Genomic DNA, 27837 nt, shown 5'->3' on the forward strand with positions numbered 1-27837 from the left:
CCAGAGTTTGGTCTTTTCCTAAAGGACTATGTTCTCACAACCCTGGCAGTGTGGCTGTTACATTGAGCTTGGAAACAGTGTATACACCATCCATTTGCACTCCTGATTCCTCAAACAACTGACATAGCTATATTTTCTATAAAGGTGAATTCACACCTTATGCAGATTGTACCATTGCAGTTAGCATTCAGTAGCTTAAAACTGCAAAACAGTCCTTTTTATCATGGTCTGGATGAGCTATTAAGAGTCACAGGTTCAACCGTTTCTTCCTGCTCTCCTCTCCCACCAATTAGTAAACTCCATGAGACTAGTATTCTGATTGAGTTCCAACCAGAACTAGGACATTTAGGGTTGGAATGAAAAGCAGCTTTAACAAGTTTGTGAATTAGACTTCACAGTTCTCAGTACTTAACTAGTTAACAACAGGTCTAAATTTAAATATGTGGTTGAACTCATGTGTTTTCTACAAGCATGTGCCTTGCTTTACTGAATTAAGGCATAGATTCATTTAGAGATTGGAATCTCAACTAATTTAAAGTTTTAAAAGCTGTCCCTCAGTACATTTTATAAGCCAGAGAATGCAGTCTTTCATCTGGCTAACAGCTATGTGAATGCTTATTAATGTTTACCAAATGTATACATAATAGCTATATGAAAAATTCAATCTTGTCCTGTGGGCCTTCATTCCAGTTTTGAGGAAACAAGTGGTATATAAGCAGGGGCAGATCCACCCACATGGAAACAAGTAGTAGTATCAGTTTGTATCTGTGTCCTTTCCAAGAAGGAAGAATTACCCTGAATCAGACCTAACATAACACAGCTCTCTGTTTCTAGCTTTGTTGGGAAAGAGACTGTAAATGCAAAGATGCAGTGTTTTACCCGAAGCCATTCTTCCAAAATATATTTTCCTACTTATTGTTCTCAAAAGGAAAAAAGGGTAAAGAAAGAAGGTAGAGTATTGCAGACAGGAGAGTGAAGGAGGCAACACAGTTTGCACAATGAACATTTTTAGGGAGTGAAGGATAGAAACTGGAAAGGGAAAAGGTGGTTTGAAAAGGCAGAAAAGGCAGCTATAGTAGAAATTAGAGACAGAAAGAACTTGGGGAAGGGTAGAACAGACATAGTCATACCTTAGTCTCTTAACAAGGCATCACATGTATAGAATTTCCTCTTTACCTATACATTATTGGCGCACAGAAAAAGTGAAGGGAATCCTCTCCCCAGAATACCAAAACAGTCAAAAGTTTTTTAAGAGTGCTTCTATACCTCACATACCTCCTTGCCATGCCTGCATTTAGGGATTTGCTACTACTAACACAACTAGTTGCTTTCTTTTACTCTATTTTTTCCACCAAAGAACTCCCTCATTCTAGTGGTGTCTGCTTTCATCTGAGAGTCTCAGAGAAAAGCAGATGTCACCAAAGCAGAGCACTTTTGAAAAGAAATGAGAAGTTACTTTAAAAAAATAGCTAGAAAATTGGTTTTTACTGTGTAGGCAACTCGAGAATATGGTGTCATGTCAGGGACAAGTCTAGTACAGAGGTCTTTTCTAATCACAGAAAAGAAAATTATTTCAAAAGGTCCAACAATGACAAAAATGGTCCTGCAAAAAAACTTAGTGCCCAATTGTTAATTGCCCCTGAGGAAACAGCAAGCAGGTTGCATCTGCTGCCTTGCCCTTCCCCTCTTAGTGGTGCCTAGGCAATACGATTCCAGACTCTACTCAGGTCCTTTGTCCTATCAGTGAGTTCATAAATAGTTACATACCATTCTTAATTTTTTTTTAAGATAAATAACAATCTGTCTCTAATTAATAAAAGTCAAAGCAAATATGTGGATCTTCGCTCAAGGCTACAAGGAGAAGCCTACAAAATGAAGCTGGCAAGCTAATACTGACCCACCATGCACTTTAAGGCCCACATGGGAGCATTCTGTAAGAGCCACTCCACACATGAAAATAAACACCCTCTTTACTGTTTACTGAATCAGCAGTACTTCACACAGGTTTCGGGGGGGGGGGTGGGAAACATTTCCATGATAGTGGGAACATCCAGTGTTGATAAATGGCACAATCCTCTACATCAGAAGGAAATCACACTGAGTTTAAGTGGTATGTGATTGCAACCTAAGGTTGCTAAAAAATAACTTTTCAAACCATTAAACATGGGCTAATTACAAGTTTGGGGCACAAATATTTCAAAATGCTGCATCACATCCCAATTCAGCTTGCTAACAGAAATAGAATTGCTTTATTCTAAACACATGTACTTGAAAGTAAATCCCATTGTTTTCAGTTGAACATACATTTAAGAAATTGTTAGTTACCTTTAAAATGAACAAATGTAACAGTGCCCTAAAACCCCAAACACTAACGTTTGAGCAGAACAGTAGTAAACCTGGTTTTATGAGTTCTACCATAAACATATAAAACGCTTTACTGAAAAGGCCACAAGGCTGGCAAAACTCAAGAAAAATTGCCTGAATTCCATGTGAACACTCATAAATCTGCTCCCTTTTTATTTTTTCCTAAAGCACATTTACTATAAAACTCAGGTTTCCTCTGTTTTCACAGCAGCTAACACTACAAGTGGAGAGACTGCTGTTGCACTCAGTTCCTGCTTGTGGACTTCCTATAGGCATCTGGTTGGCCACTGTGAGATGGATGGGCCTTTGGTCAGATCCAGCAGTTCTTATATTCTTACTGCATACAATTCAAAACACAGACTGGAAATTTCCACTTTTTTCCAGAGATCTATACCACTGCTCTGGTCAATGGCCATTTGTAACAACACCCAGCAAGCAATAGGCAGCACTTGCTATAATTGTATGACAAGTGGACTATGCTGTATCCAGCTTCCAGGAGGTTTTAGTAGCACAAGGGAGAGTAGAATTAGCAGAGCACTTTTGTGGACTGCATTTTTAGTTTCAAAATGTATATAAGTAACAAGCAAAATGCTAAGTTTTTCCTTTACAGTGATAAGCTGTGTGAATTATTTAACTTAAAAAACAAAACAAAAATCCATTCAAAGGAAGAACATCATCATTCAATAGGGGGACAGAACTTGCTCCTACCTGTGATAAACCTAGATGAACAGAAGCAGTTTCTGAGATATACATTATTTTGCCATCAGATGCTACCACAAAAACAAACCCATCCAGAGTCTGCAAAAGAGAAAGAAATATAATAAAATCTTACCACTTACAATTTACAGTCAAGTTGCTTGTGATAAGTTTTTTTATTTCCCCCTACAGAAGAACATATATTTTAAAACATATTACCCAAATTGGCTTGATGAAGACTAGGTTAGGTTGATTAAATATGTGTATCACTTCCCACTAAAACATCCCAAAATGATTTATAAGCAGGTAAAATAAATAATCAAATTAAGTATACAATAATAAAATTAAAACAGATTAAAAACAGATTTAACTGTATTATATAATTGGTGCTGCCCAATTACTATTATACACACACTATAAAAAGTTAAATCTAACTCATTCTCCCCTTACATATGCTAGTTTTACAGCAGCAGCAAATTTAACATTCTCATGTTGATATTGGGATATTATAGTACTTAGCAAAAATCTTGAGTCCTTATGGGGGAAACCAATCCCAATTAATTGGTTGAAATAACTTATCACTATTTACTGTTTTAATGATTCCTGAGTGATGTTTTACATTCTTCTGACTATGTTTATTAAGGGTTTCGTGAGCATAGAATAATCTGACAAGTGGCTCCTTTGAAACTTGTAATGGAAAGAACATGAATGTTTCATAAAATAAGTTTTATGAAACCATAATTTCAAAAGCGATAGAAGGGAAATCCCTTGAAAGTTAAAACTACCTTATATAATTGTTCACAAGTAACTCTGCAATATGCTACTTTGACTGATTCTATAGTTATTGCTTGGGACCTAATATTGCATATTTTAACCAATAAGATAAAATGAAGGCTCAGCAAAAATTTAAGCATATTGTTGTATTTTAAAAACACTAATCCTGATCACATGAGTAGATTTAAATCTGCTTCCAAACACCATTTTGAGGATTCGGGTATGAGTCACAAAAGGAAAGCAATCTCAGCCCCAGAAACATGTATTTGGAAGCAAGCTCTGCTGATTTCAGGGAAGAACCTTAATGCACTAGAATACCATTTAATATGCAGCAGGTCCCAGGTTTAATCCCTGGCATTGCCTTTTGAAGAATCTCAGGTAGCAAGGCAGGTAAAGTTCGAAAAAGCCTGCCAATCAGAATGGAGCAATCATTTGAGAGAGTTGCCACAGCTCAACAGCAGAGCATCAAAGGTCTCAAGTTAAATTGCCAGTTAAAGCATCTCAGGTAGGCAGGCTGAGAAAGACCTCTGTCTAAGACCTTAGAAGTTACTGCTTATCAGAGGACCAAATGTTCATTAAAACAAAACCCACCTCTACACAAGTGTGATTAGACCATAAGAATTCTTCATATGGAGGGAAAGGGGTCTACATTTGAAAAGGGAAATGTATTTCTAAATACTGTATATAGATAAAACAATTGCCTTTTATATTTACTAGTTCATATTTTAAGATGCTGGAACAAAAGGAAAGTAATAAAAGTCTGCAACAGAGGGGCAAGTTCAATGTTACCCCAATAAAAAATATTCCAAATTATTCTCTGACCTACTCTACTTTTACAGCATGTAATTAGAACCAGATTACTCTTTGGTTTCATTCCCGCCCCCCTTCTTCTGAACATAAACAAAACTTTGTAGCAGTATTAACATGGGGAAGAAATCACTGCTTTCTTAAATAAAACATTGCTTTAAAACATTCCTCATAAACTAGCAATTTGTTCCCCGATGTTATAGTTAGGCTGCATTGGCACTTCCATTAGAAAACCTTACTTTTAGTGGCTCTTTAAATACATGGCACTCCCCTCCCTTCTTTGCTCAAAGGTGAAAGCACACATATTTTCAGTAAAGTAGCTGCATGTCTTAAAACAACATTTATAATTCAGAAATAGCTGGACATTTTAAATAGTATTACATCATTATTTTGTGTTAAATACAATTTGAAAATAGTAAATTAAGAAGTTGCAGGTATGTTATAAATATTAACTACTGCATGCAATCTCAAGCATAAGAGGTAAGATACAAATTTTTAAATAGCTAGCAAATAAATAGATGTCACTAAGCTCCTTACTGTGTGCCAAACTATATTTTTGAAAGATTAATTTATATCACATTTTGTTTAAACATATATTTGATTTTTGTCAACAAAGGTGTTCTAAAAGTTTTTTTTCCTCAAAGTATACACTACTTTTCATGAAGTTGACTTTCTATGCAACAACAATATGACAAAATATACTTTAAGGATGTGAATCAATTTCTGTTTACATTAAAGTTACTTTCAAAACAGGTTACATTCCAGCAAAAAGATCATTATACACCTCATTCTACATCAATGCCAAAGCATTTGTTAATGTATTACAATTATATACACCCCACTATCCAATGGAAATTAGTGAAAATAATGATTAAGATATGGAAACCTTTATCATACAGTGTCTGTTTATTCAAGTTTCAGAAGGCCCTGCAAATGTCAATCTGCTAGTAAAATGTGGTTGAAAAGTTTAAGAACTCGCTTACCTGGGAGTAAACCCCATTGAATTAAATGGGAATTACTTCTGAGTAAACATGGTTAGAACAGCGGCATAAAGCATAACTAAAACAAAGTTCTCAACCCTTACCTAATATTTTCAGGGCTACCTTTACCAACATGCAAAATGGTTACAATAGTGAGTGTAAGATAAATTATAGTAATTTTGAAAAACAGTTTACTGTTTTATTTTTCCGGTTTCACCTACTCTAGGCTGCTTTTCTCTTTATTATACCTGTAAAGTCAGGAGGAATTTACTAGCAAAAAAACCTTTTGTGAGGTGAGCACACGCATGTCTATACCCTTTGCAGCACTGGGACTTACACAATAGAGAGAAGCAGAATTCCAAAGTGGATCAACCAGATTTTGAACAACTGTATTTTCAGGTGCTAACGTCAATGGAAGATCTAATCCAGATGTTCTCCTCCCACCACAGGAGCCATGCGTTCTTTTAAAGGTTTTCCCTACTGAGCAATGAGTGAACTGAAGTCTCCCATTAAAAATGCATGTATGTGTATAGATATAGATATGCAGCCGTTTAAAAAGAGCCTATTGCAGCACGTGTAGATTGACTGAAATGTGTGTATATGCAAGCATATATTATAAATTACAAGCCACTAGGGTTTCTTGCCCATTTATGCCACTTGATTTATGGTTGTCCTGCATACACAAGATCATCACATTCTTTTACTTTGCATTAACCCATTCACTGCCACGCCCTAATTCTGTACTCCCAAATCATAATAAACCCGGACTTGAAGTCCCACTCTACCCCTAAGAAGAGAGAGCTGGCCAGCATGTGCCCATTTTCTCTGCGACGGTTTATTCACAAGCCACGGTTGTTAGACTCATGGACCGTCTCTTCCCTTTCGCCTTTGCAACAAAAAAAATGCGGCTCTCTCCAGGGGACCGAGCCTTGGGTTCTGGGGCGAAATCCAGTGGGTTTTAACGCAACGAACTTCTCCTGAAACAACACAAGCAGTATTGAAGCAGCAGCACGAATCGCAGAGACTCTACCTGAAGCAAATGCGAGCCCAGCTCCTTCGCGACATTATCCAAGGGGCCTAATCTGCTCGGCTGGCCCCAGGCGTCTCCCAGACCTAGAAAAGAAACCGAGAAGCCTCAGTTAACGCACAGGAATACAGTTCATCTGAAGCACTAGCGGGAGGTGCAAGTTGGCCTTTTCCCTCTGCAGCAGAGGGAGAGAAGCAGCGTAACATTGGCTGGGTCATATTAGGGGGAGCTGGGCCTCCCTGCCCTGCCTGTGCAGTTCCCCGAGCGGGTTTCTCGGCGAGTTAGGTGGTCTTTTCCTCAGGAAAATTAGCTCCATGACATTAGGGTTTAGATTCAGCTGAAGGCCGCCACGTTGCGAAAGGGCCCGGCCGGCCCACATGTTACTCAGGGTTCAGTTGCCATTTTAGAGGTGGGGGTGATCCCCCACAAAGTAACATAAGCCTCCCTGAAATCGGCCGAGGGGACCTCGCTAAAGACGCCCTGAAAAAGAGTTTTGTACTCTCTCTCTGCCCTCTTCCCCCACACCACCCCCGCCATCTTCCCACAAGCCCTTGCGAAGGGAGGCCACGGAGGCAAAAGGCCGCCGAGCTATACAGTATTATTGCCTTGGTGCTTTTAAGTGCAAACGTTTGGTCCCTTCACTCAAACGCCCGCTGCTGTCGCTTCGGCAAATCCATCCATTTGTCCCTTTCACAAATCCTTCCGATTCAAGACCTCCCCATCTATACAACTTGACTTTGGGCGGAACGGTTTGCTAGCAAACCGTGCAGCTCCTGTTAATTGGCTATATTATATCCACCCTTTAGATTTCTAAGAAATAATCAGAGTTAGACCCAGTGAAACCAATGAAGTTATTTATTTTAATGGGTCTATGCTGTGCATAACTTGAACGTAACTTTCCCGCCTTTGCTCCTGTGAGGGAAAATTCCCTCAGCCGCGTGAAATCCCCTCGTTTCCTCCATCCTCGGAAGTCCCTTCAGCAGGAAGTCTAGACTGAGGGTAGATGGGATCTCACGCTGTTTATCCCGGGCACGGATCTCCTTCAGTGTTACACATTTAATCAATAGGTTCTTGATTATGAATGGCATTGCTCGGACCCACCTCCTGACCCACTGAGAGGTTGACCAACTACCACAAAAGTAGTGGGATGTTGGGAGTAGTAGTAGAAGAATAAATCATAGATAATAGGGCTGTCGCTTTCGTAGAGTAGACAACCTAACCGCTTATTCTTTAAGGGGACCGAAACACCTTAGCGCTCACACTCCTGGTTGTCTGCAGAGCGTGGACCACTGCTTCACTTAGGTTGCTTTTAAAATAATAATTATTCTTTAAATAGTGATCGACACGGTGCTCTGTGTAAACGGATGGCCGAAGCCTCTTTCACCAAAGAGAGGTCATAACATAATGCCCTTAACTTCAACACGGCCATTTCAGAACCCCTCGAACAGGCTTCGGATCAAAACAAAATGAGTACTCCAGACGGTTCCTCGGAGATCCTGTTTTTCCCCTGACATTGTCCTCGGAAAATTCGTCTCTCCTAAATTACTAGCAGTAACGAAAGCTGCAGCCCATGTGCAAAAGCCGCCGAAAGCAACAACGCCACAGGTCGCATCAGGGAAGAAGAATCCGTTTGCAGAATCCTCCCAAGGTTTCAGTTCTAAGCTAAAAATGTGCCACAAGTCAGCCTGCAGGGAAGGAAGACACACACCCCGCCAGGCCGCCGTTGAAGATGTCGGGGCTTCGGCCTGCCCATTGGACTCTAGAAGCCCCAGCCCAGCCCCTCGAACAGCAGCTGCAACGGCGCTCTATATGTACTCTATACATGCTTTCCTGGCCAAAATCGTTATGCTGAAAGAATGTTCAGAGACTAAATAGGCGATTTGGGTGTACTGTATACTGGCATAGTATGTAAACCTTAACTCATAATATTACACTACACACGCTATACCTTTAAAGCATATTCAAACCACACACACACACACACACACACAAAAAGCCATGGCTTCAAGTTTCAAGAAACAAAGGATATTCCGAATCCGACTCAACGTCAGGAAGAATTTTCTGTTTGACAGTGGAACGAACTGGCTGCCTCGGAAGGGGGTGGACTTTCCTTCCTTGGAGGTTTTTAAGCAGAGGTCGGATAGCCATCTATCATGGATGCTTTAGTTGAGATTCCTGCATTGCAGGGGGTTGGACTAGATGACCCCCGGGGTCCCTTCCAACTCTACAATTCTATGAAGAACCCCACAAACTGCATTTTACCCCTCACTGAACTATATTTACGAACTACGGTTCCCATTACTCTTTGGGGGGGGGTGTGATCTGTGCTTTAAATATCTGGTGTGTACTACAGCCTACATAGATTGTACATACTATATAATCTCTCCCACGCCCCTTCGCCACCTCTCTCCAGTCCCACTCTGCTCTCTGCTAATAACAGTTTTGTAACACGGAATGAAAGATTTGCATGAAGGCTTGGTTTAAATCGTGCTGCAAAAGACCGCTTTGCCCGGAGCTAAATCAGAAGCAAGTTGCTCTGAAATCGACTTTTAATAAGACGCAAGAGAGGCGTGAAGGTCTCGTTCTCCCCTGGGCATCTCTTTCCTTTGAATCCTTATCCGTCTGGCACAATATTGCCTGTGTAACTGGGTTCTTATCACTTTTATACGGTGTAATTAATTGATTAATTGATAGCACCAACTCGTACAGCACCTCATATATGAGGTTGGTGTGATCTAGATGTGTAAATATGATTTTGGGGCAGTTTCACAAGAGGATAAAATCTTATTTTGTCTGAGCGCTACCAGATTATCAGTGCTTGATTCACAACGGGGGCATATTTCCTTTATCTAATACTGGAGAGCGTGGTTTTGGTGACATCTCTGTGCAGCAAAAGCTCCATAGTAGAAGAGATTAATGATAATGATGTATATGACTTTTAGAGCGCCACAAGAAGACATAATTTATCCCGTTAACTCTAGCAAATGGGCTGTAGAAAGCAATCTTCCCGCTTCCTCACAAGGAGTAAGGAGATGGTACACTCCTCGTAACCCAGATTAGCTATTCCAGAGTAACTATCAAGGCCTGGTACCTTCCTTGTCCAGAAGCATTGTAAACACACAGTAACAGATTCGTGGTTACACAATACTCATCTTAATGAGGAGTTATTAACCTTTCTTCGCACTCACAGAATGGGTTTTTATTTCCACCCTTTCCCTGTATGTGTATGAGTGCTGCGGGGATGCTAACCAACGTCCGTATGCATAAGCAAAACTTGGTAATTATTTCGGATTAATTTGCGTGGAGGGCTAATTTGCACACATGGCCAGTCCATGCGGGAAGCGGGGGAGACTTGGTTGGAAATCCGCAAGTTTAATTAAGGTGACTGCAGTTAAGAATAGCCAAAGGTCACTCATGTGGTGATTCTAGCACAAATTCACTTTCAGTACTCAAGGCCGGGATAAGCGCTGCCTCTTCGAGGCTCCTAAAACACTCGCCTAGGCTTGCGGCGCTCGCTCCATTCATTCCACTGTGAATTCCGCGTGGCTCCCAGAAAGCACAGCGAAGAGCCCCGCGGAGTCCGTGGCCGCACCTCCCTCCTGTCATTCTCCTGCTCTGCCTGCGGGTGGCGCACGAGATATCCATCTTATTGCTTTCCTCTTCCGGAGACTGGAGCCCTGACCCCAGTCAAGTAAATAGAGGACAAACGCGATCTACCCTATGGAGGTGTGGGGAAACCAAAGCTGCACCTTTTCTCTGGTGGTCCCGACAGAGCCTTATTTCCAAGGCTGTTTAAAAAAGGGTTTCTTGCTGATGTGAACTGCTCCTTATCTTGTGCAGGAGGGGAAGGAGAAAGGGACTCGTCAGTCAGCCTTTCCCACTGCACCTGCTCCCAGGGTCGTTGCGCTGGAGACATTGCGAGACAAGCTCGGAATCGGAGCGGGAAATGCATGCATGCGTCTGACTGCCATCCAGCGCCATGCAAATTCGTGCAGAAGTGCAAACCCCCTTAAGCTCACAGTCCGAAAGAGCATGCTGCTGGAGAAGCAACGCCTTTTGGGCAGCAATGGGATTCACTTGAGAGTACATTGTGCTGCAAGAATATTTACAGAAATCAATTGGGTTCCGAATTACACATCGGTGTGTTTTTGGTTTGGTTTGGTTTGGTTTGGGTTTTGTTTTGTTTGTTTTTGTTAAAGCTAAGACTTAGCTTTAACAGGTTTATGGATTGAGCCATCCCCCCATTCAAAGAGGCGTCCGTTCTTTCGAGCAGATGAGCCAGCCATTGTTCGCCGGCTTTTCAAGACCCGCCGCTCGGTACCTGCTTTCTCGCCGGCTGCGCCGCGCCTGCTAATTATACAAGCTGATGCAGAGCCATGTGCACTTGGTGCCCCGTCCACTTTTTCTGCTAATAAGGGAACTGCATGCAATGGGAATGCACAGGGCGCGGGGGGTGCATGCTAGACTACGTTGTAAACACCGTATCTTGAAGAAGTGATGTCACAAAGATATAGAAATTAAGAGCCACACTCCCATCTTTTAAAAGGAAAAGATATAGCTATCATAAAATTCCTGAACAACATGAATGGGAGACCTTCCATCGACTCACTGTGGTTTAGATCGCGCCCCGGCGTTGCCAAATGAGGGAAGCACTAGAGAGAGAAATCATACATCGTTTTATATTAAACATCTGTTAACTGGCATGCTAGTGTTTAAGTGGCTCTGCGGGGTTCACTGTCTCTTTGAGTTCCTTTTTCTTTATTCTCCCCATCCCATTGTGGTACGAATTTATCAGCATGTTCAGAGTTATTTCTACATGCACCTTTTGTCTGAATAACTATCGCCTGGGCTTCAGTAAATGCTGTCTCATAAACCTTTTAACCTCTTTGTACAAGCAAATCGTGTTGTTTTTTATTAAATGATTATTTAATGATTAATCTGCTTGATTAAGCAGAGCCCAGCTGCATTTTGAGGAAGACATGAATCCATTGTTGCATTTCCCAAGGAACAGAATGTAGATTTATTTGCTGCTGCTCTCCACTACTACTTATCTCAAAGCCTTTTCCAGAGGGCTACAAATTCCATTCCCACGTATACCCGTTACGTCTTTATACATAGAAATGCTGTCTTAACTGGGTTAGAAAAATATATAGAAATACAAAGAAACGTTGCCAAGTCCATCCCTCGGCGTGACATTCAACCACGGCATCAGCAGTTTCAACTTTGTTGTCATCCTGGCAGCCGTAAGTACATCATAAGAAGGGCCAACAGAGTTAGCAAAATGCTAAATCTTTGTTTGTGAGTGTGTGTTTTGATGCTAATATGTCTGCTGACGATCAGGAAATACAAAGCATGTTTGTTCTTTGAGCCAATGGATTTATGCACCAAAATCCGCCAGACGGGCTCCTTTGCATTGTATCATTTGACATTAGTTGCGGGATTCCCGAAGATTTTTAAGTGTTGCAAGATTCTCTCCAGTACAAAACTGAATTCCTCCAGTCGCATTGTCAACGGTGACGGCAGGGCTTTGGGGCAGAGGTCCATAGTCCCACTCAGCAAAATCAGTAGGGGACCGGTATCAAAACGCACGTTACTAGCATTCAGAGACGGGACCATATAAGACCAAAGTCTAAAATTGCCCCACTGCTCCCACCGCTAAAGCTCAGGTGTATGTCGCCAGAGAGAGCTCGATCCAAAAAACAATGAAGCCGAATTGTTTAGGCTAATGCTGATAGAAACTGCGACATTAGCTATTTAAAGCGCAATCCTGTGAGTGTTTACTTAGAAGCACAGTCAGCATTCAGTGAGGTTTGGTCCCAAGTAAGTGTGCGTCGGCAGTGATGTAGCGGTGAATACCCCATCTCCATGTCCCTTCATGGACATAGCCAAGGGAGGGCAGGGGAGCAGCTGCCCCCACCCATCAAGTAAAACAATAGAAATACTTAAGTAACTGACCAATCACTTCGGTTCTGCCCCGCTCCCCACAAAAGTGCTCCCCGCAACAAAAGCCATGTGCCCCTCCTAAGGCAACAAAGCTGAACCTTTGACCAATACAGACTTTATGGTCAATATCAAACAGGCTGATGAAAGCGTTTCGGAAGACTCAAAAGCTCCTTCGTTGTTTCGTGACATTTTGTTTGGTCATAATGAATAAAGGGACTCCGACATTTCTTCGAAGCAGAAGTGGGCTGCTTAATCCTTTAGCTTGCATCCTAGTGTAACCTCTCTACCTCTTCTTCTTCTTCTATTTATCGTACATGGTGAGGGTTTCCCCCCTCGGAGAGCAGCTCCTTTATTTGGCACGCAGAGGATTGGCTTGGCAAATAACTCCCAGAAGACACGAAAGAAGGAGCAGGAGGAGGCTGGTCGTCCCTGCTTGCCTTTCCCTGCTCTGCTGCTGTAGCCTCTATTGAGGAATGACTGCCGAGGTGACTTCCTCTTTACATCTCCCTCCTAAACGGCTGCCTTAAAAGAAACAGCCAGTTTTGCTACAACGAAACCGACTTGACGATTCAACTAAGCTCAGCTGAATCTCTCCTCTTCCCCATTTCCCGGAGGAACTGTTATCTTCCCGGCATGTGGGAAGATTGCTGTCGTTGTTGAGTATTTGATGAACTGAGTACATATTTTAAAGATCCGCACCCCAGTCCCCACCACCTTCCTTCTCCTCTTCTCACCCCGAGTCCAGATCTATGACACACGGGGATGAGGGAGATTCTTCCAACGACAGGACACCGTTCGAGCCGCCTTTGAACCTTCAGGCGAAGGCGGCATATAAATCCAAAACAAGCGCATCACACGAATAGCAGCAATGCGTTTAGGATCCACATCGTGCTTCCTAAAGTGAGGGTCTTTAAATGTACGTAGAACTTCCTTCTAAGTCAGGTACTGCAGAGAACCGCGGAGTTTATCCGCCTTACTTTCCACCCGAGGGGCTGAGCCTCCATCTCTCTTTAAAATGTAAACACTGGACGCCAGGGTCTCCCATCCCAGGGAAACAAGGACGCCCCCAGAAACAGACCCCCCGAAGGGAGCACAAGCGTCCGTCTCTTCTGTGTTGTTGTTTCATAACCAGGGATTATTTGCAGAACTCTGAGAATTCTCCAGGGCTTCCTCACAGATAAATGTGTGTTTAAATTCCTGCTTAAATTTGAGAGCTGGGTCTGTCTCCCAGGTAAACAACGAGGTAAAGGCTTATTTTTGGAACAGCTCGCTTGGAAGCGCTCGCTTTCCGGAAAGCGGAAGGAGCCTCCAAAGAATCGGCCCTGGCCCCAAAATCAGAACCATCAGCGGCACTTTGAAGGATTCCCGAGGATCTTCTGGGGCCCAGTGGGCATAAAGGAGTATATAATGAAATCGGCATACGCGGGAGTAAGGCGACCGGGCCGCGATTTATTTTTATTTTTATTTTTGCTGGTTGTTGGCAAAGGCGTACGCGCATGTACCGGCCCGGCGATTCTCAGAGTGTCTGGAAAGCTCCCTCTTCAGACTGCAGACCTTCTGCACCCAAAGGGTTGCGTGGGAAGGGGAAGTAGGAGACTGAAGAAAAGCTGATTCTTCGGCTTTGTAGGTACTGTACTGTATATGACTCGCAACAGTTACGGTTGGTCCGGATTAATTTACCTAAAGCTATCGCCCCTTTAAAAACTCATGGCTAATGCGCTTGAAAGTATAGGACACCAGTCCGTGACGACGACGATGAATACCGATATGTATGTTATGTAGTATCTGATCCACTTTAAGAAATCCGGAGCCGGAGCAATCCTAATACCTGCACGGGCTGTAGAATGCGACATTTGCAATGCGATCCTAACGCAACTATAAATTTAGAAGTAAATCCCACCGAATTCAGCGAGAAACGGAGGAATCGCAGCCTTAGTTGATTAATTGATGGAACTTAATCGATACAGGCGTCCGATGAATCAGGCATTTCAACACCCCCCCACCCCACATTAAGTACTTTTTAAAAAAAGTGCACGTGACAGGCGCCATCTTATAAGAGGCCCTTGGCTTCTGTGCGAGAGATCTCGCTTCTGCTATGGCGCTGCTGCCGCTGCTACTGCGGCACGCGAGCGAGGCCGCCATCTACAAACAAAGAGCGCACCTTTTCTGGGGCAGAAAAACTGGCGGCAGCCCAAAGACAATTCTCTCTCTCTCTCTCTCTCTTTCTGCTGGCAAGTCCTGTTTGCTTGCCTGGTGAGAACAAGCAGCAGCAGCGCCCCGTGACTCTCTAAGGGGAAATCGCCTGCTAGAGGAAAGACATCTCCGCTCCCAGGAAAAATAAACGTCTCCCTTCCTTTTAGCAGCAGGCGCCAAACCTGGCTCTGCGCGGCGTCGCTCCGCCCGTTGACTGCGAGCAGCGCCCGCGGGCCGAGGGATGGCGCTCTCCCAACCCAATCCCCACTCCTTTTCACTTCGCGCTTGAATCGAGTGGGGCGGGGAAAGAAATTGCTGAAAGGTCAAGGCTGCCATCCTAGCCAGGGCTGCCCTCTTGAATAAAATGTTTGGGGTGGCAGGTAAGCCGCACCCCTCATAATCGATCACATGACTTGGTGCACGTATGTGAATGGCAATGTCCATCATCTGGGGGGGGGGGGTCGGCCCCCTCAAATATTTTATTGGAGGGAGCCGAAGACCCCTTGGCTCCTACGATCCTAACCCTGCCCATTTAGGACTAAGGCCCCCTGGATCCAATGGGCCTTACTCTTAGGTAAGTGTGGGGGAGAGGCAGTCATGTCACTTACCTGGGACTGTGTCCCGTTTAATTCAGTCGGGTTTAGTCCTAGCCCCGCTTACCTTCCTTCCTTCCTTCCCCCTTGTCCCAGACGCCCCTTGCCCTCCCTTCGCCCACGGCGGTCCTTCAAGGGATCCGGGGGGCTGGAGAAACAGGAGAGGAAAGCAGCTGGGTGTCGCGGAGGGAGGGAAGCCGAGGGCGCCTCTCTCCCTTACGTATCATCCAGAGCGAGTTAAATCCGACGGAAAACTGCTGATAGCGCTGACACTTGATCCTAAGCACGGTTTACTGCATATTTCAGTTGGGGTCACCACCAGCTTTCTGGGCTGGCTTGCCCCCCTCGCCTCCGCCCACATGCTTTAAGCCAGTCTTCGCCAAGCTGTTGCCCTCCAGATGTTTCGACCAAAACATGGGGAGGGCACCCGGTTGGTGAAGGCTGGCTGAAGGCATAGGCAGGAGGGAGCCACAGGCATAGAAAGGCCAGGAGCTCTGGCAGAAATATATAATCCAATTTCCCGAGAGCATCGGGTGTTTAGGATGGCGGTTTTAGGAAAGGCCAGCGGTCCTTCTGGGTCTTAACCAGCAGTCACACAAACAAGAATTAAGCACGTAAAACTTTCCTCTCCTTTATTCGAGGTGCAAACACGCCTCTGCCCTTAATGTCAGATAAATAGGAGCTGAGACTACACGGGAGGGAGGAGATGGCACTCTGCGAGTGCTGGGGGTGGGGGTACTCTCGTCTTTATTGGGACCTTCGGACCCCGGCTGAAAATAGCTTGCAGCAAACATTTAACTTGAGAGTAAGTCCCTTTGGATTCAGCAACGCCTTGCATCTGGGTAGGAACGAATCGGATTGTACTGTCAGCCCCGCATTCCTTCCCCAAATACTACAGTACAGTGGTACCTCAGGTTACATACGCTTCAGGTTACAGACTCCGCTAACCCATAAATCGTGCTTCAGGTTAAGAACTTTGCTTCAGGATGAGAACAGAAATCGTGCTCCGGCGGCGCAGCGGCAGCAGGAGGCCCCATTAGCTATGTGGTGCTTCAGGTTAAGAACAGTTTCAGGTTAAGAACGGACCTCCGGAACGAATTAAGTACTTAAGCCGAGGTACCACTGTACTGCATTGCTCAGGAAAGTCTTCCCACGGCCAAATTGCGTATTTCTAAAAATTGGTGTGCAATTATTGAAAACAACAGCAACCACCCTGTGCTCTGCCAGCCAGATCCTAACAGTAGAGCCAGCGCGTTCATTGTCACTTACTTGCATAAAAGTATTCTAATACAGTACGATCCATAGCATGTCTACTCAGAAGTATACCCTATTAAGTTCAGAGAGATTCGCTCCCAGGTTAGGCTGCAATTAACTCCACTTACCTGGGAGTAAGTCCCACGGAACTCATAGAGATGTATTTCAGAGTAGATTTGGTTAGGATTACACTGTTAGTGTGGATAGGATTGTGCTGCAGGGTTATAATCTTTAAACATGTTTACCCATAAGTAAAGTAAATGTGAATTCACTTGGACCTGGTATATGATGTTAGCTTTTCTGCTTTAATCTGCTCTAGAAGTAGTGATTAAATAGGTGTAATATAATTGATCATGCAATATTCATAAGAAAACCAGAAACAGTAATAAGACCATGCGCTGCGGGTTTTCAATTCTGACTGAATAAGAACAGCCAACGCCAAGGAAAGCTGAAAATCTCCAGGTTTTTCCCGCTGCTACAGAAGGAGACGGCTGGCTTCGGCAAACGCTGATTGATAGTAAACAGGGGTTTGTGCTCATGGCATGTTAAAAGGTGCATGCAGTTTTTCAGCTGAGAGAGAAAGAGAGGGAGTGTGTGTGAATATACAAAGCCCTCGGATTTTACAGCCTGGTGGTTCTGTGCAAGACGACTAAGTTTTGGTTTAAGCGATCCACAGTTGCGTCACGGGCGTTTTAGTATTCTGAAGCTGGGCTGGGAGGTGACTAAACGTGAAAGGCAGAAAGCGGGATACCTTTATAAATGAAGCGAGTCCCATTAAGATCGAGTGGAAAAGTCCTTAAACCCGAACTGGACTCTGGATTCTAAGCACATTGACTTGAAGTGGGAGAGTCTCTTACTTTTTCTTAGTGCGGGAGTCCTCCGCTTAACCAGGCTATGGCGTTCCCCACCACTACCTTGGCGGCGCCCCAAACCAAGTGCCACCAGGGCAGAATCTGGAGGGCCCCCCAAGCGCAGTAGGGTCACATTTTGAAATAGCACGTGACGCATCCTAATAGAGGTGAAGACCACTAAGTCCGCAGGCTACAATTTATCCAGTTGCCCCCCTCTAGCCCGAGTCCTCTCCGTTTAAAGAGGGGTTGTGAGCCCCACGCGCCTTTTTCTATTTCGCCATATAAGTTAACCAACAGGGCAAATGGCAATGATGGCGCAGTGCTAGCAGAGCAGGATACAGTGGTACCTCGGGTTAAGTACTTAATTCGTTCCGGAGGTCCGTTCTTAACCTGAAACTGTTCTTAACCTGAAGCACCACTTTAGCTAATGTGGCCTCCCACTGCCGCCGCGCCGCCGGAGCATGATTTCTGTTCTCATCCTGAAGCAAAGTTCTTAACCTGAAGCACGATTTCTGGGTTAGCGGAGTCTGTAACCTGAAGCGTATGTAACCCGAGGTGCCACTATATTTAAAGCGCGCACGACATACATTTAAAGCAAAGCAACTGAATCATGGGGACCGTCGTTTCTCCCTCCTTCCCTACATGTCCCAGCACCCTTCATAAACTACAGTTCCCAGGATTCTCGTGGATGTGTGCTTTCAATGCAGCTATGGCACCTTTGTACTTGATTTTGAGCTGATAACTATACGATTATAAACAGGGGCTTATGCGAGGAAGAAACCTCTGGAAAGCGTTATCATATGCCTGCCTTTCTTTCTGGATTAAGGCGACCGAGGTTCCAGGTTTGCTTGCTTTTTTAAAAAAGTCATTCATTAAGCAGCTGGCCTCCCTTTTTGGTTTAATCATTACGAAGAGGGCTGTTTTTAAATGTCCATTTTCATCGCTACGCCGTGTCACACTTTAACCATGGCGCGTCCCCAACCTGGAGGGACCTGGATGCGGGGGGGGGGGGGAGAGGGGCGCTTTACTTCCTAAAGTGTTCCTCTTTCCCCCTTTCCTATTGTGGAGGGAAAAGAAAAGTAAACACCCGCGGAGAGAGGGGGAGAAGGGAGGGCGAGAGGAAAGGAAAATGAAGGCATCCTGTTCTATATTTTTGTTTTACAGCAATAAACGGTCGGACATGAAAACATGCACACACACAAAATCCAAGCACAGCCGCGGGGAGTGTTACAGAGCCGAGATCTGACGCGGGTTTCTGCCTCCTGCCTGGACTTTAATTCGTGGATCACGAAGGTCAGCGCAAAAGCTCAGGGGCGAAAGGGGAGAAAGTCGAGCGCGATATTAGATCCTGGGGAGCAGCTGGGGATTCTCACTGCGGGGCTCGGGGACTCCGCCGGGTCAGTCGAGAAACCTCGCCAGCATCTGCTGAAAAGGCTCTCGGTCTGATCCCCCGATCTGTAAGAGCTGAAGAGCCAGGATTTATGTTGGTCAGCGCTCCCGCGTTCGGCCCGCTCATAAAGGCGGTTTACTTGCACGTAAGACCCAGGGCGTTCAATGAGGCCGACGGCCTTCGTGCGTCTCTTCGGGGTCGCAGGCGGCCTTAGCGGCCACCTGTTTCATGCAGGATCAGGCTTCAGCGGAGGCTGGGGCTGCCTAAGCCCAGGGGAGCCGGGGGTTCAAAGGCATTTCCTCCTCCCAGCGGTGCTACGGTTTCCTTGCTCCTCAACTCCCCCCAACCACACTTCTTCCTTCGCCCCCGCTAGTCAAGAGAAATGCCCAGCCAGGCTGCTGCGGGAACCTCTCCTAAGTACCAGGCAGAAAAACAAGGGAAGTGCAGTAGATCTCTTGGAAAGGGGGGCGGGAGGAGCGGAAGACATTTATTTCGATACATTATATACGGGCGAATCTAAATTAATATTCCATATAGAGTTGAGTTTGCATTTATTGCACACCATACAAACCATTACGAATAGAGAAATCCGCAAGCTGGGGGAGTAGGTGGTTTTGTTCTTGTTCTTGTTTAATGTAATTATTTGGGCCATAGGACACTCTTAAGTGGTTGCTGTCGGTAGCAGATTGCAGTGGGTTTCGACTTTCCAGTGCAATCCTGTTTTTGGACTGGTAACTCTGAATCTGGGCCGTTTCGGTGGGCTTTTCTGGTTATAAAGGCCTGGAAACCCTTACAGGGTCAGCAAACCTTTTCGGTAGGGGGCCTGTCCACTGTCTCTCAGACCTTGTGGGGGGCCGGACTATATTTTTTTTGGGTGGGGTGGGAATGAACAAATTCCGATGCCCCACAAATAACCCAGTGATGCATTTTAAATAAAAGGACACATTCTACTCATGTAAAAACACGCTGATTCCCGGACCGTCCGCGGGCCGAATTTAGATTGGGCCGGATCCGGGCCCCGGGCCTTAGTTCGCCTACCCATGCACGTAGCCGGAGCCCTTGTTCTTGAAAGATACACGAAAAGGCAGATCATCTCTCTTTCTCCTCCCGCCCTTCCTTTTTCCTGTCTCTTTGCTTAAGAAAACCAAATCCACCCGAAGTGACATTCCCTCCACGCATGCCGGACGATTGTGAGTTGCTAGCAACTATGAGACAGAGAGAAAGCGAAACTCCTTGCAATAAATAGCTTGTGGTTTGCAACATGTTTTTCCTGGAGACAATGAGGAAGAACCGTCAGGGAGGTCCTATATAACACCGAACTTTCCGCTTTCCTACCGTACTTAACAGATCCCCAACTTTGAAAAGAACTGCTGAATACGAAAGTTAAAAGAACCACCCCCCGCCCCCAGAAACCCTGCAATTAATAAACCTGATTACATTGATTTATAGTCCCAAAGGGGGTTTCGGGGATCGCCACGTCCTGTTCTGAAGAGGACTGAGGCTCCAGTCTTAACCCCGTTCACCTGGAACGTAGCCCCATTGAATTCTACAGGGCTTACACAGCAATTGTTACCATGTCTACTTAGAAGTAAATCCAACTGAATCCGTGGGCCTAAAATGGTTTCCCCCCTATCATTTTAATTGCCCTCCAGGTTTCCCGGCCCTTTAGAAAAAGTGTCCAGGCGAGTTGCGACCCTCGGAACCGGCTCCCTTCAAAAATCCAGACACTATCCAAATTTATTCCTCTTTCATTAAAATGTTATTATCAAGCGATCCTTTCCTGAAAGGGCTGAAGGATAGAACTGGGATGCAGTGAAGTCATCCCAAATCGGAGCACGCACACACACAAAATCGCTCACATATTTGTGCACCTTCACTTCTCATGCATACTTCTCAACAAAGGGAGTTTGGCTAATTTCTAGAAGGAACGCGGAAGGAATTGAACAAAAATGGATCAAAATTATGTCTCCGATATTACTCAATTCCTACGTTTTAAGATACGTGGGGAATCTTTTCAAAGTTTTTGTAAGCATGGCAGAATTATCGAATCTCCCTGCTGTTAACTTTGTACTTTATTCACACTTTTTAATTTATGAAATAATGGAGAAAGAGGAGCAGCCCAATCTTCTCCATGTTTACTGGGAAGTAAGTCCTGCTGAGTCCAGTGGGATTTATTCTAGAAATGCCCAGGAATACAGAGTTAGCGGCAGCCCTAAATCCACTTCCCTGGGAGTAAAATCTATTGAACTCAATGGGACCTACTTCTGACTAGACACGCTAAGTATTGCAGCGTCCTTAGCTTTTGTCAGTTCAGATGTTCTCTGTTTAATGGATCTTTGTTAAAGCTAGACTTTGCTGGTGTATCTCCGCAGCAGGAACACGCACATGCTGGCAAACTTTTTTTTCCTGGTGCTTCGGTTGGACAACTTGGTATACGCCTTTAGAGTCTGACTGGCAGTCAATGTTAGGGCTGCAATCCCATGCCCAGTTTCCTGGGAGTAAGCTCTGTTTAACTTAATGGGATTTATTACAATCCTCATAGTACTTACTCCCGAGTAACACCAACGAACTTTATGAAATGCCGAACAAGCCCAATGAGACTGGAGCTGCAATCGCCTTAACACCTAGAACTCGTCTTAAACTGGGCTGTGGATGAAGCTGCGAAAGGAAAATCAGAGCTTTTGAGGTGCCTATTCTTTTCTTACCCTCCACGGTCTCGACACAAGCCAAACGCAAACTTGCACTTGATTTGGTATATTTTCTTTAGGCAAACTGCCTCAAGTTATCAAGGCAGAGGAGGGAGGAGAAAAAGCGTGAACAAACTGCACGTCCGATTGTTACTTCCTCCGACTGAAAATGCGCAGCTCAAACGCACCTTTCCAAGTGAGCATGGATTACGGACAGTGTTCGGGTCCACTAAGAAACTGCCACTGAAATCATTGGGACTAATTGCTTCCTTGTGTAGGATTGTGGCGTTTTCTGGAGGGGAATGAAACCTTGGATTCAAAGCCTATGAAATAAAATGCCGTGGACTGGAGAAATGAGGGCATCCTTTTGCAGAAGGAACCGCAGTTTTGCCTGAAAATCTACCCAAAGAAATTGAAATGGTGTAGATGGCGATTCTTAAGCAACCTCCCACAATGCCTCTTCTCTGAGTTAATTTTAAGAAGTGAAGGAAAAAATATCCCAAAAAGAATTCTTAGCCAGAAAGAGCTCTGGTGATTTGGGAAGAGCAGATTCCCCAAACTACTTGCCTTCCTTCCGACGGGATGGGGCTTTTTATAGTGTGCTTACAGCTATAGCAAACGCTTGATCAAATGAAAACAAAACAAACAAAACTCTCGGCTTTCAAGGCAACAGATGCAGAATGAGCGCATTAGAAGAGGTCCTCAACAGGACTCCTTATTCAGGCCAGAGTTGCCCACAAGCAGGAGTGAAAAGGTAAACCCAATTGATTTCAATATAAGCTTTTTAAAGGAATAGGGTAGAAATAGGACAACAATTTATACTGTAAGCTTCCTGGGGCAGGGAACTATTTGTTACAGTGTAATACGCCATGTACGATGCTTAGATTATAATCAGCATTGATAGAATACCAGCCTCAAGCACCTCAACTTGCAAGCAAGCCCCCTGGACTTCAGTGTGATCATCAGTGCAACCCTATACCTGCCTACTCAGAAGTAAGTCCCTTTGACTTCAATGGCACATACTCCTAATTAAGTGTGCATAGAATCCTAGACATGCTTTCACGTGAGTAATTTCCATTTAACTCAATGGCATTTAATTTCGGCAACTTTCATAGAACTGTACTTTTATTGAGTATGCGTAGGGCTCCGGCCTTAAGGAGAGAGATATAAAACAAAAACCTGTCTCAAACCACTCTTAACTACATAGTTTGCTCGAAAACAGGACATATTTCCAAATCCGAGTGTAGAAATAAAACGTCTGCTATCAAAATTAGAGCGGCTCAGGTGTAAGGGTGACTTCCTTACTGACCCAGCGATTGTTAAACCATAAAACGAAAAATGAAAGTCTATTTTCCCATCACTGGAGGAAGTGATCCTACGAAATGCGGAAGTTAGAAGACTCAAGCGAGTAAGCCAAGCCACAAGGCAATCTCCACCAAATGGCAGGTGCATTTTATTTTAGGGTTTAGGATTGTAGGGGAAGAAAACGCAAGGACAATACATTTAATCTGACGCAACCCTGCCTCCAGAGGGAAAGAGGTGGGTAAGTCATCTGTGTGTGTGTGTGTCTCTTTGTTTGCAAAGGAGAATGAACATTATTTAAAGCAGTGCGCGGGGCTTATCAGAGCAGAGAGGCTGCTTTGAACAGCTGTCCGCGGCGCTGGATGGAACTAATTATATCTCCTGCCGTCAGCTCAACTCAGCTCGATTCCCGGCTGGCGCTGCCCACCACCCAAGCCGGCTGAGCGCTTGTTTACAGCGGAGGCTAAGACGCAAATCTCCCTGCGACTCCTGTCAATTTCAAGGCTGGCGCTGAGGAGGGGTTTCCGCCGAAAGCGCGGCCCTGCAGGCGGCTGCGCGAAAAGGGAAACCGGCGAAATCCACACCATTGCGGATCAGCTGCGGTGGAGAGTTTACTTACACCACTTTCAAATATAGGCGACCCAACGAGGGAGACTCAGAGGGCTTCCTGGGCCGAATTTTCAGTTTGTACTGCAAGTCCAGTTATACTGCTAGCTAATCTTACATCTAGGAATTGCCACTGATCTCGCCTCTAATTCCAGTAGGGCGCATTTTAAAGTAGATATCCTAGAATAGCAGACCTTGCGCCTAAAGTATTTAGATTGCAATCAATCGACTTTACTGTTGTTATTTTTTAAGCGCACAACTCAACTTCTGAGTCAGACCATGTAGCACAATATTCTAACTGGGAGCACTTTTCCAAGGCTGCAAAAAGCCATACCTGGAGACACCCCGAGTTGAACTGGGACCGTCTGAGTCTAGATGGGTTTAGGGTGCTGGCTTTGCGAGAGGGGGTTTGAGATCGTGTGCGACTCTCTGAACCCCCAATTAAGCTGATCTGTATTACAGTATAAGAAAGCTTATATTAAATCATTCCGCCTTAACTTTCAAATAAAGTTCTTCTGGCTGCAATCTCTCACAAACTTCTGAATAGGAACGCATAGGATTGCACTGCTCACTGCCTCTTGCATCTGTTCACTTAGATCCTCAGCACATTTACTTAGAAGTAAGCGCCGTTGCTTTATATGACTCGTAAAGTAAAAAAACTGTGATAACGCCTCAGGTTGGAGGGAAGTGAGTTTACTTTCCAGCTCCTCCCCACTCGATCGCCCTCGGGCTGTCGAGTCCTTTATCTACTCAATTCAGCTTGTTTTGCTAGTTAAAGATACGGAGAGCAGGACTGTTGTCTATTTTTCACCTGGACGATTTTCCGGACGGTAAATGCGATTCAGGCAACAAGCGAGCAAATCTGTAGTGTTGGTAGGCCTTTGATCTTGGAAAACTTGACACTTTCCCCCCTAGACCGTGAGATACAAAATGTAATCTTCCAAAGTTTTCTTTTTCTTCCCTGAGTCTGACAAACCATTGACTGTTGGCGGAAACCCCAGCAATCATGGCTAAAACACGGATCTCCCCTTTTTCTGGAACCTTACACACATTTCCCCCTCTTTCTTCTACATATTGCTAGCAAAGTTAAGTTAAAGGGTTTATTTTGCTGTGCTTTTATGGTGAACTGTCTGACAATTGACGGACAAATCCTGTCTTGTCTTCCTCCCACAGAAGTCCTATCAAATGCAGTACATGTGACATCGGAAGGATTTGTACTGTATTTTTAATGGTGGAAAGTCCCGGCTGCAATGGCCATCTCTCTTGACTTCAGCAGGACTACTCCAGCATTCAACGCGTTGTAGATTGCTGCAAATATCTTTTATTTCTGCACTCAGGCTTCCGCGACTGGTATTAAAGAACTCTCAGTCCGATATTAAACACATTTCGTTAAGCAAAAGGCCACTGAAGTTATTTTAAAGAAACGGCGTTTGGGGTTCTTGGGCCACAATCTACAATTTTTGAAACTTCATAGTAGTCCTACAAAAAGTCACGGAAATCGCTCCCAAAAGCAAAGGGCTTCACTGTAACTAACAAACATAGGAACAAGGGAGAATTTGGGGGGTGGGCGATGCGCGGCTGCCTTGGCGTCCGTGGGGCTGAACAAGTTATTCAGCTGGTGGTGTCAGAGAGCGGCCATCCAAAACGTTGCAAATCGAGCTCTGAGTATCTTTCTAACTGTGTGCAGAGAACTAAACGCCGGCCTCTGCAAGGCGACCCCGAGAGCTCACGACAGCCTCCGCTGACAATCGAGTAGGACCCCGAGAAGCCCCTGGATTGGCCCCAAAGCTCCATTTAGCCCGTGGTTCTCTTTCGGGTCCTCCTAAAAGCCAACTGGTGCCTTCAGATCAGGATCTGGGGGCGCACGTCCAGGATCCCCTCCTCGACAGAATTAACCCCAGCAGGGTTAGCTGACCCACCTTTGAAGCTGAATGCAGTGGCCCCCTAAGGAGGCGGAAAACCGTTAAGTCCAGGGGTCCTACATTTCTCAGCTGCATCCCTGACCCCCCCACCCGCCCACCTCCCTCGACCCTCGCGATCTGAAGGGGCAGAGGCGAATCCCCCCTCGTCCCGGAGGACTCACCTTCGGGGAAGACGGCTCTCATCTTGAGGTAGCTGGTGGTGAGGCGGATGATGGACGCCTTGTCGAGCTGCGACGTGATCGCCGACGGCAGAGGCAGCAGCTTGGCCAGCTCGTAGAACTCGCCGTTCTCCTTCTCGCGGCGCGTCTTGGCGGCGTTCTTGGACTTCTCCTTCATCGCAGCGGCAAGTGTGGCGAGGCGGACGCGAGGCGGGCACTGGCATAGTCTCGGGCCCGCGAGGCTGCTGCAGGCGGGCCGCGAGCAGGGACTTCGCCTGGGCCTTCCGACGGCGGCGGCGGCGGCGGCGGGCAGCACCAGCCCCCGAGCCCAGAGGAGGAGGAGCGTGAGGTGGCGGCGCCCGGTTGCCTCTTCTCTCCCTCTCTCCCTTTTAAAGCGGGCCAGCGAGATGGCCGTCCGAGAACGTCGGCGTTTCTATCTCTCCGTGCTTAATGGTCTCCCTCGCCTCAGCGCAGCCTTCGAATGAAGCAGGCGGCCGGCCAGCTCGGCTCGGCGGCGTCTCCCCTGAATCGAGACTCGCTCGCTCGCTCGCCCGCAAGGCAGGGAGGACTCGCTCGCTCCTTTCCCTCCGCCTCTCTCCCCGCCCCCCTTAACACGTGTGTACTTGCTGTGTTTATTTTAGACCCCCCTCCAGGCCAAACTGGTCTGCCTTGTGCGTCACACGCGCCCAAGCCCCTCGGCCGGGAAGGAGAGCGGCTCGCCTGGCTCCCAAAGGAAGGGCTCCGCGGGGATCCGTTTCCCTCAGAGAGAGCCCGGAGTTGCCACAGGGCGTGTGGGGACGTCGCTCTCTCCCGCCCGCCCCGCCCCTCGAGGCAGCAGCGAGCGGCTCTCGGCGGTGGGCGACGCAGACCTGCCGCTTGGGCACTTGGCGCGCCAGCAAGCCTGAGGGGATATTTCTTCTTTCTTTCCCGCCAGAAAGAGAGAGAGAGAAATGTCCACCTCCCCTGGCCGGGGTGGCTCTCTTCCCTGCTCTCTCTTCACGGCCACCGGAGCGAGAGGAGAGCGCTTCCCGTGGCTTGGCCGGGCTAGCGGAGGGCGGCTGCGCTGCGGAGCTGTCGCCGGGCGCCGCTTCTCCTCCGGGCGGCAGCCAGGCTAGAGAAAGAAGCTCTGAAGTGGGCTCGTCAGTTCCTGGCTAGGCAAAGGCTTGGAGCCGCCGGAGGGGAGGGGGAAAGCGCGCCCAGTGACGTCTGCGTGGTCTGCTCAGGGCAGCGGCAGCGCCGTCCAAACCAGCCAAATACAGGCCCAATTAACACTCGAATTGGAGGGACGAGGAGAGCGCGCGCGCCGGGTGCGTGCGAGTGGAAGGAGGGGACTAACTGGACGCGGGGAAGGGGGGGGCAGGCAGGGTTTCTCTTCGAATGGCGCGTTCCTATTTCCACTCTTATACTGCTCTCTCTCTCACTCGCTCACACAAATAAATAAATAAACAAACCTCTCTCTCTTTCTCTCGTTTCGCAGCCAGCCTGCTCCATCCACAAGCGCCTCAAACCATCAGCCTTCTGACAACCCCTCAGCCCGCCCTCCTTCTTTCAAATATGCGTTGACTTTGCAAGTAGATCCCCTCGATTCCGAGGGCTGGTCTTTCCAAAAAGGCCCCGCTTCGGGCTGGCTTGGCTCGAGTGTCTTTTCCCTCTGCGAGGGACCCTCAGGCCCGCAAGCCTCGACGCCCGCCCTCGCGACCCTGGTGCAAATGGCGCTGGTTTCGAGGGAGCTGCTCGCTTCCAAGTGCAGACGTCCTGCCGAGGCCAGGAAGGCGCTTGTCTTTCAGCTCTCTGTCCACAAAAGAAGGATCTCGAAGGCAGTCGGTGGAAGGTCTTTCCAAGCGAACGCCTTGCCTTATTTAAGATCCTACAGCTTTCGACAGAACCTAGGCATTTTGAAATAAAAAATTCCGGCCCCTGATCCCCGCCGGAACCAGCATCTACCTAAAGCAGCGGTCCCCAGAGCACTGAACTCCCCGCAATTTGTTTACTTCTGAATAAAGGTGCTTAGGATCTGATCGCGCTGGAAATTAAGGTTCCTTTGGTCGGTTAAAGGTCCTTAAGTTGCACTAGTTTCCACTCAACTGACCAAGCTTGTTACCTATTAAACTGGGAGTGAGGCTTCAGCGGTTTCTGAGCAACCATATTAGTTAATGGATCCTGACTGGGTTATTAATAATACATTCCATTAAAACGGTGGGATTTCCCCTCTAGTGAGCAAGAAGAAGGTTTGGGGTGTAAAATCCCCTCTGGACTCCCAGGCATGTTATGAAAGAGTGGATCAACATTA

At 46.1% G+C, this 27837-nt stretch overlaps 1 protein-coding gene across 1 annotated transcript in view; it reads right to left on the reverse strand.

Annotated features, from left to right (window-relative positions):
• Positions 1-26037, reverse strand: part of SIM2 (SIM bHLH transcription factor 2) — a 50468-nt gene extending 24431 nt beyond the window's left edge. Inside the window, exons 1-3 of the mRNA XM_081908098.1 lie at positions 25551-26037; positions 6652-6734; positions 3073-3162 (exon numbers count right to left, since the gene is read on the reverse strand). Of these exons, the coding sequence (XP_081764224.1) occupies positions 3073-3162; positions 6652-6734; positions 25551-25725 (348 nt within the window). The 5' untranslated portion in view covers positions 25726-26037. The remainder of the gene's footprint in view (positions 1-3072; positions 3163-6651; positions 6735-25550) is intronic.
• Between the last annotated feature and the right edge of the window lie 1800 nt (positions 26038-27837).

This window comes from Podarcis melisellensis, assembly GCF_964234715.1.
Source record: "Podarcis melisellensis genome assembly, chromosome: 4".
Lineage (NCBI taxonomy): Eukaryota > Metazoa > Chordata > Lepidosauria > Squamata > Lacertidae > Podarcis > Podarcis melisellensis.